The 16591-nt window shown below is 38.3% G+C and overlaps 1 protein-coding gene across 1 annotated transcript in view; it reads right to left on the reverse strand.

The window, feature by feature from the left end:
* The window catches only part of RHOJ (ras homolog family member J), a 164207-nt gene extending 153269 nt beyond the window's left edge, over nucleotides 1-10938 (reverse strand). The window contains exon 1 of the mRNA XM_069092027.1: nucleotides 10170-10938. Coding sequence (XP_068948128.1) covers nucleotides 10170-10347 — 178 coding nt within the window. The 5' untranslated portion in view covers nucleotides 10348-10938. The remainder of the gene's footprint in view (nucleotides 1-10169) is intronic.
* Nucleotides 10939-16591: the final 5653 nt, after the last annotated feature.

Here is a 16591-nt window from a genome sequence, read left to right on the forward strand (position 1 = left end):
AGAGAGAGAGAGAGAGAGAGAGAGAGAGAGAGAGAGAGAGAGAGATTAAAAGAGAGGAAACAACCTCCAGACCTGGAGAGACAGCAAGAGAGAAGGGGGAGGGAGAGATGGAGGAACAAGAGACATAGAGATAGAAATAGAGAGTGAGAAGGAGATGAGATAGAGAAAGGGAAATGAAGAAGGAAAATGGGAGAAGAAGAAAGGGAGAGGGAGAGAGGAGTAAAAATTTTGATTGTAATAATATTAATAATTAATTGTTCTTTCTGAGACCCCATTATATATAGTTGTTTTATAGTAAGATTTAAGAGCAATTTCTTTGATGGAGGAGCATTGTCAATAGGACTGTGTGGAACTAAAGTCCTTGTTTGTAGAGGACTTGTCCTTTAGAGATTGAATTGGTCATAGAAGTTGGCTTGTTGCCAAGCTAAAAGCTGGAACACTGGATAGTTCATGAACTCCAGACACAGTTTCTAACCTTGGGAACTTGGTTTTTCTTTTTTTAGCATTTCTGTAAAGTGCCACTCCAGTAGCAAATAGTTTATTTTTATGCCTTCCTATCTATTCTTTCTTTCCAATATTCCCACACGAAAGGAATTACTATTTAGCATAACCACAAATACAATGTGGTTTGGCCTCCTGAGTGCCATTTTTCTCTGAAATTGTCCTCACAAGAGGCTGGGTATCCAGTGTGGCAGAAATTGTAACCATGATTCCTTTCACTGCCCACTGCTGTACATGACTATGTGAACCCAACAAAACCAGCAACCACAGAAAGCAAGCCTCAGAGGCATTGTGTATTTCCCCTTCTGAAAATTAATGTTTTTTCTAAAATCACTGTATTTTCAAGCAATCCATAGACCTTCATTGAAGGGAGGGCATCCTCTCCACCAAAAAAAAATCATTTTTCAAATGAAAGTGAAAAGCAGATGGTTCAAACTATCATCACACAAATGTTAGACCACCATGTGACAAAAGACTTTAATAAGTAGCTTCAGATAAATCAGAAGTGAAATTCTAATAGAAATGTTCCTTAAATGGTAATAATAATTTACATTTTCATAGCGTTTTTATGTTTCCAAAGTACTTTACAATTATTATCTACTTCGATTCTCACAGCAACCCTGGGGTATAGGTGCTCTTAATATCCCCATTTTATAGGTGGAAAAGCAGAGTTACACAGCAGTGATATGATTGTCCAGTCACACAGCTAGTAAGTATCTGAACCAGGATTTGAACTTACTTCTTTCAGGTTCCATGTGTAGTGATCTATCCACTCTGTAACCTTATACAAATGCCAGTTGTTTTCACCTAATCATTGGATATTTTTCCATTCTTGTGGATCTTGATTGCCATCTGTTCATATTGGTTTGATAGATAAACTGAAGGTTCTATTGAGTCTAACATGATGCCTAGGCCACCATTCAATTGAAGGTAAAAGAGTTAGACAAACACTATTTTATCACTGGGAAGCATTAACTGAGAGAAATGACTATCAAGTACATTGGGCAGATAATTTATAGAAGGACATTCATAAGAATGGTACAAGATAAGAAGGTGCAAATGGGTTTCAACTTGTATTGGTGGAGAAAGTAACTGTACAGATGAGATCAAAGTTCAGATGAAGAACTGAAGTCCTCTCTTTATCCTCTTTCCATGTCTGGAAATGTGGCTGAATTTTATACTTTATTTTGTTTTGTTTTTGAGATTAGGTCTCTCTCCCTTCCAGGTGGCACAACAGAAAAGTACCAGGCCTGGAATCAGAAAGACTCATCTCCCTGAGTTCAAATCTGATCTCAGAAACCTACTGGCTGTGTGAACCTGGGCAAGTCACTTAACCCTGTTTGTCTCAGTTTCCTCATCTGTAAAATGAGCTGGAGAAGGAAATGGCTAACTACTCCAGTATCATTCTTTTTTTCAAAAGTTTTATTAACTTCTGGTTTACATCACTCATTTCTGCCAGATTTTGAGTTACAAATTTGCTCCCTGTTTTTCCCCTACCCACTGCCCCAAAATAGTGGTCCCATAGGATATCCCCTTCTCCATTCTGCTCTCTCCCATATTGTCTTTGATACCCCCCCCCTTCGACTTTTCCAGTAGGGCATGGTGGGTCTCTATGCCCCAGTGCCTGTATATCTTATTTCCCAATTACATGTAATATAGTATTAATAATAGTATAAATATATACATATATATTTTAAAAATTTGATTTTAAAACTTTGAATTCCAAATTCATTCCCCTCCTACCTTGTCACCCACACTTACTGCGAAGATAAGCAATAGTATAGGTTGTACATGTGCAGCTATGCAAAACATTACCATAGTAGATATATTGTAAAAGATTGACTATATTTCCCTCCGTCCTATTCCACCTCCTACTTGTTCTATTTTCTACTTTGATCCTGCCCCTTTTCAAAAGTGGGTGCTTCCAACTTTCCTCCCTCCCAGCCTGACCTCCCTTCCATCATCACCCCTCTCATCTCCTTCCCCCCCTCTCCTGTAGCGTGAGATGCCCTATTTAGTGTGTATTTCATTCTCTCTCTGAGCCAAATTCAATGAGAATAAGGTTGACCCACTCCCTTTTGCATTCCTGTTCTTCCCCTGCATTGTAAACATTTTCCCTTGTCTCTTTTATATGAGATAGTTTACCCCATTCTGTCTCTCCCCATCTCCTCTCATTATATTCCTCTCTCACCTCTTAATTTCCCCTTTTAAGTATCATCTCTTCTTATTAAATTGGTCCTGTGCCCTCTATCTATTTATACCTGTAAACATATATACATACATTCACATATGTATTCATATGCCCATATACCCATCTCTATATATGTATATTTCTAATCCCTTCAACTATTTTCATACTGAGAAAAGTTTCATCAGTTACAACTATCGTTTTTCCATGTAGGAATGTAAATAGTTCAACTTCAATAAGTTCCTTATGATTTCTTTTCTCTGTTTACCTTCTCATGCTTTTCTTGCTTCTTGTATCTGAATGTCAAATTTTCTCTTCAACTCTGTTTTTTTCATCAAGAATACTTGAAAATCCTCTATTCCACAGAGTGGCCATATTGTCCCCTGAAACATGATACTCAATTTTGCTGGGTAGGTGATTCTTGGTTTTAATCCCAGCTCCTTTGACCTCTGGAATAGTATATTCCAAGCCCTTAGATCCCTCAGTGTAGTAGCTGCCACATCCTGTGTTATCCTGATTGTGTTGCCACAATATTAAAATTGTTTCTTCCTGGCTGCTTGTAATATTGTTTCCTTGATCTGGGAATTTTGGAACCTGGCTATAATATTCCTAGGAGTTTTCTTTTTGGGATCTTTTTCAGGAGGTGATTGGTGGATTCTTTCAACCTCTAGTGCCTCAGTGGTTTCTCATCCCAGGGCAAAGGCCGACCACACTCCCAATTACTGGATCCCAAAATCTACACTGCACTGACCTCTCACTTTGCCCTTAGCATCTATGTGTTGATAATTCTGGAAACAGCCACAGCTGCTGGTGATATGAAGGCCCTCCAGCAGGAGGTTGGTCAGGCCCACCCTGGGACCAAAACCTCTGTCTTGTGTGGGGCTAGCCTTGGCTCCCAAAGCACTTTGCTGGCTGATTCCTGCCAGCCTGCTGGGCTGTCCTCAGTGGGAGGTTAGCTTCCCTGTTCCATTTTGTAGGTTTTGTAGCTTCAAAGTTTGTTCAGAGTCCCCTTTTACATCAATTGGGTGAGGTGGAACCCGGAGCCCCACGGAAGTCCTCTTGACTCCACCCCCTCCAATATCTTTCCTAAGAAAAACCCAAAGGGGAGGCCAGGTAGCACAGCGAGTAAGAGCTCTGGCTCCCGTGTCGGGATGACCTTGGGATTGAATCCGGGCTCAGAAATTTAGCACCCACCCAGAAACACCTGGCCGTGTAATCTTGAGCAAGTTACTTAACCCCAATTGCTTAAAAAAATAAATAAAAACCCAAATGGGGATACAAATACCTGGACATAACTGAAAAACTATTTAACAACAACACTTTCCCTCTCTTGCCTAGCCTGGAAGTGCATCAGCCACTCATGAGATATAAGTTGCACTGTTCCAATCAAACCAGTTTGCCCCTCTTTAGGCAATTCCATGGCCCTCTGCTCCCTGGAGATCACCATTTTAAGGCTGGACTTATTGCAGACACCCAATTGGCTTCACTCCTACTGTTCTCTGAATTACTACACTCAAACTACTTGCCAAATTTTAGACTTAAATGTCTAAAATATAACAGTTATGTTATATTATGGAGAGAGTAAGATTGAGTTTGTCAGGTATGTACCTACAACAACCTTCCAAATTAGATGACTTATAATAGGAAATCTCAGATGCATGATGTTTACAGAGAGGAGTCAATGTGGAAGGAAGGCAGCTTTTAAGGTATAACCAATTTTTAAAATGCAGATCAATGAATATAGCTAGTTAAGTAAGTAGCATATGAACTTTGGTCAGTAAAAACTTAGGTCACTTGACAAAATCTAGCAAAAATTAAACTCAAAAGCAGAAGTGCAACCAGATGAGCTTTGTATCATGCCTGACATTAATTGACTGAGGATTCTTCAATAGTGAAATATCTACCAAGAAATTCAAAGCTAGGGTAGTATGTGAAAAGAAATATGGCCTTGATAAAACTGCAAAATGCTTTGAAGTTCATTATGGACATCTTACACTCCCTTTGTAAGTACATAGAGTGTTGCAATCAGAGATGTATAATGAGATCACACTTGGAGACCATATGTAAAACACTTTCCACATCAGTCCAGTTGTATTCAGAGTTTCATTCTCAACCCCACTCTGGTTTTAAACCCAATGGGGTCAGAAAATTATCCTGAGTTGTGGTACTCAAATGAAAACCAGAATTTTTTTTTCTCTTTTAAATCTGTCTAAAGGCTCAGCTTGTCTGGTGTTTTGGCAAATAGGTTTTGACTATGAAATCAGTTTGCTTTTGATAGAAATCTGGTGGATTCTTAGAGCTGCCCTCCACTTGCTTTCGTCCACAGTGGAGTCACATTATTTGGTAGATTTTCCACTGCAGTACAGGTTCAGAGGAGCCAATGGGGGCAGATGTGTCACCAGTAAAGGGTATGAAGTGGTAATATTGTCCTTTTCCCTTTTAAAGTAAAATCTAAAACAGCTTAATTGTTGAAATTATTTTTGTACCATCTTTTCAACTTCATCATGACTTTATGAGACATTAGAATTATACATTTATAAAACATATGAACTGGTTGATGAGTGAAACCTTATAAAGTGAGAAAGGCAGGACCCATAAGATTTCTCTTGCTCTTTTTTCAACCTTACCTGTGTTGATATCTATATGGCATTTTTAGTTATCTATGCAGAACTTTTATTTATTATCCAATTAAAATTCTTTTTCATTCTATGAAGATAGAACAGGTTTTTCGGCAATCAAATTATTTCATAGTATACATGAACTTGTTTATATCTCCTCTGGGAAATATTGAAGGAATTATATTTTCTCTTAACTTAGATTCTGGGTGATACACTATTCAATCATTTTTCAGTTCAGCAAATGTTTATGAGGTGCTGGAGATATCCATTAGACTAGTGGCCCTGGGTCTAGCACCTAGCTCCCTCTGTCAACATCTCAATTTGACTGAGGACTGATAGGATTTAGAAGGGTGACTCCATTTTAGGGACTTTTTTTTTATCACTGAACTAGAAGTTTTCAATGACCCAGAATATACTGAACATTTGATCTGAAAATTATTTCATCTAAGAGAATCAACAAGTTGATCACAACCACAGAGGAAATATTGCTTTCAAGTAATCGAAAGGGCTAACATTATCTTGTGATGACATATGAAATTTGGTGTGACTTTGGATAAAGATTCATGATCCATCAGATGATGGACGGGAATGGGGATTGATAGGAAAAAAGAATCTTTCTGGGTAATAGTGACTATCATTCCATGATGGATCTGGAAGCTTCCATTAAGTCTAACTAGAAAATTTGGGGGGTGATGTGTGGATAAGAAATTTACTTTGGAAATTTATTTCACCTTGCATTGTGTAGTGTGTGGATAATTAATAAATTCTAGTCAAATTTTCCAGGTTCGTAGAATTGATTATATATCTTGGCTTGCCAGTTTCTTCTAACCACTCTTACCTTATAATCAAAGAACTAAGTCATGTTTGGCTCAGTTAAAAAACAGAAAAACTGCACTTGGATAGTTTTTTTTAGGAAACAAGAATGCTCTTCAGAGAAAGGGGTAGTTTTGGCCCCAGAATGAGAAGATGCACTGGGAGGTTATCTCACTGCCAATAGATAGTTCCATAACTAATATATCTTTCACAATCTATTTTTTAAAGGACATCTGAGTTGGAGGTTCCATAGACTTCCCTATTTCCTTATTTACCCATTTCCAGGTCTAATGATCATCACTAGTAAAATTTTTTTAATGACTGACAGTCTATGTTCCACCTTATGCCCATTTTCTTCAGTATCTTTCATTTCATAATCACATATGCTCTTTCAGTTCACATTTTAAATGGAGACATATGAATGGTGGTAGAAGAAACATCTTCATTCTGGCATACAGGGATGATAACATTTTAACGACAATACTCATGGAATTATTTTCTTATCCTTAGAGCAACGGTTCCAAATCCTTTTGGATGATGCTGTATTGTTTTCTGATTTTGCAATATCTCTTTCCGTTCTCCCACATGTTGTACAGAATTTTGCTTTACAGTTTAAAGTGAAGTTAGTATTATGCAAGAGTAGCTGAGTTTTAAAGATGAAATCAGTCCCTGCTGCCACAAAGTTTATAGTCTAGGACTGACAATCATTGTCCAATGGGCTTTCTGTAGTATGAGGCTCTCTTTACACCTGTACATTGCATTTCCTTTCCAATCATCATCATCATAGATCAAAGATGTAAAGTGGGAAGGAACTTTATCCAAGCTCTCATTTTATAGATGAAATTACTAACATCTAGAGGAGTTAAATAGCTTGCCCAAGGTGGCACAGATAGTGAGAGGTAGGATTTGAAATTGTCTTTTATACTTCAGATTTGTTAACTCTTTTTACTTGAGTTAGCACCATTTGCTCACAAGTATGCTTAAAAGTCTAATGTATTTCAAAGGAAACATTTTATCTTCAATGAGCATTTGCTACATGTAAGGGGGAAGCGAGGTGGTACAATGGATTCTATTGTTGGACCTAGAGTCAGGAAGGCCCTAGTTCAAGTCCAGCTTCAGACACTTATGAGTTCTATAACCTTAGGGAAGCCACTTAATCCTGTTTGCCTCCGTTTCCTTTTCTGTAAAATGAGCAGCAGAAGGAAATGGCAAATCACTCGAGTATCTTTGCCAAGAAAACCCCAGAAGGGGTCACAAAGATTTGGACACGACTGAAAACAACTGAACAACAACAAAAACTACATGCAAGATGCTGTGCTAGTTGCTGTATTTCTTTTAAGAGGTAGACATGCTTTGTAGAGAGGTAAACAAACTGTAACCAAGCTCCTTCAGAAAGCCTAATCGGACCATGCCATGCATAATAATATTATTAATTAATTTATATACCACTTTGTAATTTATAAATCGCTTTTAAAATATCTCATTCTATCTTCATAGTTATTATTATCTCCATTTTACAGATGTGGAAACTGTGGAGACAGAGGTGGATTTGACCAAGGTCACATAGCTAATGTGTGAGGCTGGATTTGAATTCAGATCTCTCTGACTCTAGGTACAATGCTTAGATTTGTTATAGATTCTATAGATAAACCATAGGATCATTATATCCTAATGACATGTAACTTCATGTTTCTTTGGCTATTTCCACTTCTCAAAAATCTCTTTCATTTTAGTCTCAAAGTCCCAGTTTATTTTGAAATATGGTTGAGATAGTAGCTTGGCATTCAGATATGACTTTTATAAATGACTGGAGCCTCTTTCCTCACTATCTGGATGCTTCCTTTATTTTGTAGCTTTCTGAAAAAAAATTCTTTTTTGGGTTCTTCATTTTGGCGTCTGATGCAAAAAGGAAGTTTTGCCTCAACTTAGTAGAGTCTGGACTGTGAGTAACTTTCTGTAGATAAATGGCAAGATTTAGGCACACAATTTGTTAAAATTACTTTTATTGTCAAGGTAACAACATGCCCATTCTTTTCTGTGTGCTATTCTTCTTAAATTATTTTGGGGGGTTCATGCACAATAATTACATTTTCAGAAAGGGTTACAGGAATCATGAACAAAATTTGTTTTTTAGGTTTTTGAAAATATAGCAAGAGTTCTATTGGGAAGTGATCAAATTTTTTCACTGTGACTTTGGGGAGATGGAATTGGGGAGGAATGTGTTGTTTTTATCTTCTGCATAATACAGACCATAAATCACATAAATGGAGGTGGAGGAGGTGACTTAAGATGATTGTTTATTTCTAGAAAAGAGGCTACTTCCTATCGAAAGAGGACTTCAGTTGGTCAAGGAGCAAACCAAACAATTAATCAGGTTTCCTGTTTGCTATTTCCCTTTTGCTAAACCTGACCCAAAGCCAAGGTGCACATGGATGAATTTTTCCTCTTGCAAAATCCTAAATCTCTGAAAAGATGTTATCATGAGCATATTGTTCAGAAATAGCATCACAAGGAATACAGTTTGAAGGATTTTTGCTAATCTTTTTTGGAAGGGTCTAAACAGAACTAAGGTTTCTTGAAGCTCTTGAATCCTAGATCCTATGATCTGCTACAGAATACTAAATCATGAGGAAAAGTAAGCATCTGAATGTAAAAGTTTAGATAACATTGTAGTCACTTCTAATTTAATGAACTGTTCATACTCTAAATTCAGAACATCCTGGAAAGCATAAACCAGTTAAAAGATGACATTTTTGACTCAAGTACATCCAGGATATAGATTCAGAAGTGGAAAGGGCTTTATTTATATTAGAGACAGGAGGATTTAGATCAGAGACTGGAGGCCTAGAGAAATTAAACACCTTGCCAATGGCCCACAGGAAGTAAGTGGCAGAGCCAAAATCTGAACCTAGGACTTTCCATTCTAAATCCAATACTCTTTCCATAATACAACCTTGCAAATGACAATGCTTTGTAATTTTTTTATGCCTCACACAGTGCTCTAGCTTAACAAATCTTCCATTAATTTTGAATTGATCTGCTCTGCTTTTCCCATTGGACATCCTAGGCTTTTATCATAGCACCATAGATTAGATTTTGATTTAGAAGCGACTTTGGGGATATTTAGTAGAATTGCTCAGAAAGAGAAATTAGGTTCCAGAGCTCAGTGATGCCCAAGCTACTTTGGTAATAAAGGGCAGGGGCAAGATTTGAACCCAAGTCCTCTGACTTGAAAAGCAGTGCTATTTCTAATATGCCATGTGACTATTAATAAAAAATAAAATAATGAAACTATTTCTTTTGCTTCAAGATATATGGCAGCTAGATGATAGCTATAAAAACCTTTTAATTCTTCTTATACATGAATTCACATGACAGAATAAAAGTTTTGGGTTGCAGATGACTGTGATAAAAACATGAGTCCATTCAGTGATGGTGTTTATAAATTTTTGCTTAGCATTCACAGACAAACATTTGAATGATACAGTATATTACGAATAATATCATTTATATTGTGGTTTGCAAAATGTTCTACAATGCATATCGCTTGAAAAAAAGTTGCAGGATGAACTTTTTTTATGGATAAAAAGTTTTTTTGGGGTGTGTGTGTGTGTGTGAAATGCTGTTGAAATAATGTTGGATTTTTAAAAGATCCCATTTAAAAACAAACGACCCTTCAAACTTACGATTATAGCCTAAGAATCCAAATGTAAATTTAGGTTAATTTTCCCAACACTATAGAGCTGATAAAAATTTTAAAGAAAGTCACATAAATTGATTTACTTATTCTCCTTGGTGTATCAGACTAAAGGGTCTGGCTTACTTCCTTTCTTGAATCTCATAACAATCCGAGAAGACTGGTTTCTTTGAACTCTGATAATTTGTCTGTCTCTCCTTTCTCCTCTTCATGAATCCTTAGTTATCAGACAGCTATAGAACAGTGGCTGAAATACACTTGTTTGAATAAGGAACATTTTTTCCCCCTTTTCGATAATCGGAGCCCATTGATGGTCATTGCATATTTTCCGCATGTCGTAAGTTGTCCTTACCTGCATAGTGGTCAAACACGGTAGGCACATACTCCTCTGGGAAGGCGTCATTGGCGTAGCTCATGAGTAGGCAGGTTTTCCCCACTGCACCATCTCCGACCACCACACACTTTAGGGGCTTCTTCACGTCCTTCTCGCCGGGGCAGCCACTTTGCCCTCGCTCCTCTTTGCAATTCATGCTGACTAGGGCTATTCCCGATTCTCCAAGTTCTTCTAGGAGCGCATGAAGAAAAACCCGAATGAGCGCCCAGGTTGTGTTTACCCTCACTTAGCTGGGTACTCTTGGCTCACACTTAACATTTTCCAGGTTGCTGCTGTTTGCCCTCTCACTTTACCATGCTGGTAAAGAAAGGGAATGTCCACCTTGAAAGAAAAAATAAAATAGCTTGTCTTTCCCCTGTCGTTTGAATCAAGACACCCTCATTTTCCTAGAGATCTGGGTGTTTACTGTGATCTTGAAAAACAGCAGCCTGAAGCTTTCTCTCCTCCCTTTCTCCAACTTGGCTGGAGACACCAGGGATTTCTTCTAAATCCTTCCCATTTTCCATTTCACATCTAACATGGAGGAAAGCCGGGGTTTTTTTCTTTTTCAAATGGAGTTTTCCCTTTCTTTCTCCAGCTTGCTAAGTGTCAGGAAATCATAGGTTTCCTGCTGCATTCCATATTAGGATGAGTGGGCTGGTGAAGGGCTCCAAACAATGAGCAGTTTGTGTGTGTTTGTACTTCAGAAGACTATGCCAGGACAGAGAGTCAACACTAGAGGTCCCACTGCGGCCAGAAGTTGAGACACTTCCTTTTTTCTTCCCCTGCTGGAAGGGGAAGCTCGTTCGGCTGGCTGGAAAGAAACTGATGAAAACAGGCAGGGTGGGGAGTGCCATCCATGCAGAAAACAAGCTCACTTAAGCGTGAGAGAACCACACCATCAAATATGAGATAACAGATGACATCACCCCAGTACTTACTTATCCTGAAAAGCTTGGCAAGTTAAAAAGGGGCAGTTCTTCAGGCACTCAACTTGGAAACCTTAAACTTTTCCTTTCCCTTGCCATAAAGAAGAAAACTGTCCAGGGTTATAATTGTTTTGAAGGAAAACTCGATTTTCCCCTCAAGCATTATAGCTGCAGTGTGTGTGTGTGTGTGTGTGTGTGTGTGTGTGAATCAGCTTTATAAATGGCCACATTTGCACTAGAAATTAAAACTTCTTCCAGATATAAAGTTTTATAATCATCACACATAAGAAATAGATCATTTAGCTGAACTCATTTGAAAAGTAGTTGGCATTTACTTCTCCTTATTAGTGAATAATGAACACGTGTGTCACACCCATTTAACACATTTGGAGAGTGGGTTTTGGATTGTTTAAAATTTCAAATATTAAGATTTTTGCTTCGGCACATTGAATCTGGATTCAGTTAGATACAAAAAGCATTTATTTAGTGCCAGGAGCTGTGCTAAATGCTAGGGAATACAGAAATGAAAAGAAACATTTCCTGCCCTCGAGGAGATTACATTCCTTTGGGAAAACAGCACAATATTGATAGTCAAATGCAAAACATGTGCAAAATAAAGATGAAGTGATTTTAGGGGGCAGTGGGATACAATGCTCACAACTAGGGGTGAGAGCAGGGACCTGGAAAGGCTTCATAGGAGCTAGCATTGGTTGTCACATAGTAGGCACTTAATAAATGTTAATTGATTGAAAAGACCAAGGGCTGGAGATGAAGAGAAAGAACATTTTGGCCATGTGAAACAGTCAATGTAATGGACAGATAGAAGATGGAATGTCTCGTTTAAGGAACCATACGTTGGCCAACTTAACTGGAGCATAGAGTTTATGAGGAGAAACGTGTGAAGTCATTTTGGAAATATAGTTTGAAAGTAGATTGAGAAAGCTTATTTAAATGCTAAACAAAAGAGTTTGTATTGGAATCTAGAAGAAATAGGGAGCCACTGGAAATTCTTGAGCAGGGAGTGATAAATGATTTAGGACTGTCAATTTGGCAACCATGGGGAGGATGGATTAGAGAAAGAAGAGACGGAAGGCAAGGAGACCAGTCAGGAGAATATTGTGGGAGGTGATGAGGGTCTCGACTAGGGTAGTGGTCAGTCGAATGGAGAAAAGGGAATAAATGTGGGAAATGCTGTGGCAGTTGTACTGGGGGGAGGTGGGCATAAGTGAAGAGAATAGGATGAATCCAGGCTTGTTAACCTTAATGTCTGGAAGGAAAGTGGTATCTGTAAGAGGAACAGGGAATTTGGGAGGTGGATAAATTTGGGATAAAAAAATAATGAGTTATTTTTCATACATGTTGAGTTTGACATGTCAGTGGGACATCCAGGTGAAGATTGGAGGGCTCACATCACCAACTTAAACAGAGAGTTGGTGATATATGCCTGAAGCTCAGGAGAAAAACTAGGGCAGGATGTGTCAACTTTGGAGATGCATAGAGATGTTATTTGAATCTATGGAACCAATAAGATAGATAGATAGAGAGATAGAGAAAGAGAGAGAGAGACAGAGAGAGGGAGAATCAGAAACAGAGGCAAAGACAGAGAAGAAGAGAAAAATAGAGACACACAGACAGAGAACAGACTTATAGACAGACATGGAGAGAGAGAGAGACAGAGAGAGAGAGAGAGACAGAGAGAGAGAGAGAGACAGAGAGAGACACAGAGAGAGAGACAGAGAGAGAGACAGACAGACAGAGACAGAGAGACAGAGACAGAGAGACAGAGAGAGAGACAGAGAGAGACAGAGAGAGAGAAACACACACACACACACACACACACACACACAGCCTAAACGTAGATGAGGAATCAGCCAAGAAAACTGAGTAGGCGTGGTCAGAGTAGAACCAGGATTGAACAGTGTTATTAAACTCAGGAAGGAGTATCCTTTGTTGTAGTGTTGCAGAAAGGTCAAGAAGGATGAGGGCTAACAAAGTGGTGATTAAAAGATCATTGGTAACCTTAGAGCACACTTGCACAACTTGACAACAGGTAGGGGCCAAAATTAAAATAGATTTTTAACGGCTCTCTTTCCAAGTAAAGGTATAATTAATGATTAAACTATTTTGCAAATAAACCATATTAAAAAGGGAAATTTCAATTAATATCAACTAATTATACTTATCACTTAAGGTTTTTATTTATTATGAATGAAATCGCTGCTCTCTGACAAAAGGCAGAGAGTTGGTTGCTGTGGGTGACATGACAAACAGGAGCGAGTGCACAGTGCCAACCCATCTGCCAAGTTACATGGCAGGCACTATGGTGACTAGTGGAAGGCTGATTTAGGGGGGCACAGACAAAGCACTTGGTACATCTTTATTTTCTTTTATATCCTTTATATTTTTTGCAGACCACTGGAAATCCTTCAATGGGGTGCAAGTGGCTCGTGGGCCATATGTTGTGTAGGCCTGCCTTAGAGAAACCTACTTTAGTCAAGTGGTGAGGCTGGAAATCAAATTACAAGGATTAAATTCTCTTCTTTTCAAGTGGGCCTGGGCCTCTACTACTCCTAGTCACTTTGGTAGCTAATGTGGAGATCTGCTGGAGTAGGCTAAGTGATGCCTCCTTTCTCTCAACCTGTAGCTAATGTACTTGATCTCATGTGAGAAAATAAATAGAACTCAGGGGATGACTTCAGCAAAGAGTTCTGATATCTTTTTATTCTTCTATATTTTTCTCTGAAATTTAATTTTTAATTTAGATTTTCTTTTAGCTTTGTATATAAATTTACATGCATATGGATGCATATATGTATATACATATATATGTGTGTGTGTGTGTGTTCTTATTAGTACCTATAAATACTGTCATTTTTCCTGGTTTTGATATTATACTGTGGCAGAAACTATTAAAAATAGCAAAGCATTATACACTTCTTAATATTTTGTCCTGAAAAGGTCAGCATGCTGATTTATGAGGTTTTCTTTAAAGTGAATTATATGTACCATTTCAACATTAATCTTTTGGAATCAATCAGTCACCATAATAGCAATTTTCTTTAAGTAAATGATAGGCAATATGATTGTCTCTAAGCTAGCCGACCTTAATAACCAGAAGAGTTGCTTTACCTAAAGCACAATAGTGTCAGGCCTGAAGTTGGGAAGACTTATTTTCATGAGTTCAAATCTGGTCTCAGACACTTACGGTGTGACCCAGGGCAAGTCATTTAACTCTGTTTGCCTCAGTTTCTTCATCTGTCGAATGAGTTGGAGAAGGAAATGGCAAACCTTTCCAGGATATTTTTCAAAAAAACCCCAGATGGAGTCATGAAGAGTTGGACAGGACTGAAATACAAACAACAGTAACAACAGCGGGGGTGAAAGTTTGCTTCAGCAGAGCTGGAAAAAGTGCCAAGGACCACTCATTAATATATCTTGTACCAGGTGACTTGGCTTTTTTTTTGCTCTTGTCACAATGAGGACAGTTATTGTGATTTATGTATTGTGCACATAGTTGTCTTCCCAAGTTATTTGTTTTTTTTTCATGTCATACACAATGGTGGGGCTACCCTACCTCTTTCTCTTTGTATATACTTATCCAGTCTATGAGGGAAGTCTTAGTTACAGTTTTTCTGGGGCTCCAAACTAATCAGTTTCTCAGTGACTACTCTCTCAGAATTTTAGCTTCATTTGAACCTCTCCAAAGATCAATCATATATTTTTGCCTGGAATACTGATCACTTCAGTTGCTTCCTGTTTTGATAGGATACCATTAGAGGTGATATACTACCCTTTTGTCTTCTGCTTCTGCACCTGAATTCCAAATTCTAACACAGAAGTAAGACAGCTAGAGTTAGATGTTCACATTCCTCTTCAATTTTTCTCTTCAAGGGGCTGCTTTGGGGTCAGACCCAGTGATATTAGCCCATTTCCAGATATCAAAAAGGTGGGTATCACAGAGAAGTAGATTAGGACCAAGGCAATTCTGGTGATACTGAGGAACTTCAAGTTCTCCCATGTGAACTTGTGCAATCCTCGGAGTACTTCATAGACCCATTGGCGTACCCTAAATAGGCCTGATGCTCAAGTTTAGTTGTGAATTGTAGAGAATTTCAGGAGTCCCTCAGCTCCACTAATGAAATGTTCCCTTCCCCTGTATTATTACCTGAAAGGTTACAGGGCAGATAAGCATGAGGATGTGTAAACTTATTTGGATGTAGAGAACTTTTGGGGTTCCTTGCCCCACTAAAGGGATATTCCCCTGCCCTACACAGTTACCTGCAAGGTTACAGGGCACATTAGCCAGAGGGCATGTAATCTTTTTTTGTTTATGCCTCTGGATATGGTCCTATGATATTACCCTAATAAATAATTAACTTTAAGCAAGGGTAAATAGTAAACAAGATTAAGGGAGGGTCCTTGTACATTGTATGCATTCCTTTGGGTCCCACAAAGGGAGGGTTGTTGTATATTGTCTGCATTCTTTTGGGGTGTCTACATTCTTTTGGGTCACTTAGACCTTCTGTTGAGGGGACATATAAACTCTGTGAGCCCCTTATATCATTGGCTCTGTATGAAATGGTCCTGTAATACACAGACTATTGATTACCCCTGTTTCATTATTCTCACCACTTGCTAGCTCACCAACTGTGCTGGCCACAGTAATGAATCTTCTTTTTTTAGACATATAATGGGAAACCCAAGTTGGAACTAAGTTATCTTCCTTGGAGCAAATTTCACTCAAATATATGTTTTCTGTGACATCAGATTACCTGCACTCAATGAGAAAAAGTGAATATCTTGGCTCTGGTATGTCTAGACTCAGAAAAAATATTTGGTGTTTTAGTTCTGATTGGAATGAACTGCAGTTTACTTAAGATACTACCAGTATAATGCAGACAATTGGTTGTTGTCCTTCGTTCTCAAAGAGGGCCAAAATGACATCACTATGCTAGAGTCAAGTTTCAATGTGTCCTACTGTGGTTGATCAGATCAATCTCAGCTCTGAATGCTCTAGAACAGGTTGGGCATAAATAATCTGTGTCAACATTTGGGGTGGATACTCTAAATTTCCTTTGAGCAGTTTCAATTCTACTTCATAGAGTATAGCACCTTCTTTGATGTGGGCATGTAATACTAAGTGGTCCTGTACTGGTGTCTCCCATGTCACACAATCAATTCTTTTTTTTTTTTTGGTCTTTATTAATTTGTTTACTTTTAGTTTACGAGATTCATTACCACAATTCCTCGAGTTTCAAATTTTGTCTCCCTCTCTCCTCCCCCTCCCCCCCATGGCGGCATACAATCAAATATAGTATTTGCAAATACTTTCACATTAGGCATTAGTCAGGTTATAAAGAAGGATTGTAACAGATGGAATGAAGAATGGGAAAGAGGAAACAAAACCAAACAAGAAAACAAAAAAGGGCAGGTAGTTTGCTTCAATCTGGGTTCAATCTCAGTTCTTTCTCT

This window comes from Petaurus breviceps, unplaced genomic scaffold (assembly GCF_028583685.1).
Source record: "Petaurus breviceps papuanus isolate PSGF00001 unplaced genomic scaffold, PetGlider_PUasm1.0 189, whole genome shotgun sequence".
NCBI classification, from domain to species: Eukaryota; Metazoa; Chordata; class Mammalia; order Diprotodontia; family Petauridae; genus Petaurus; species Petaurus breviceps.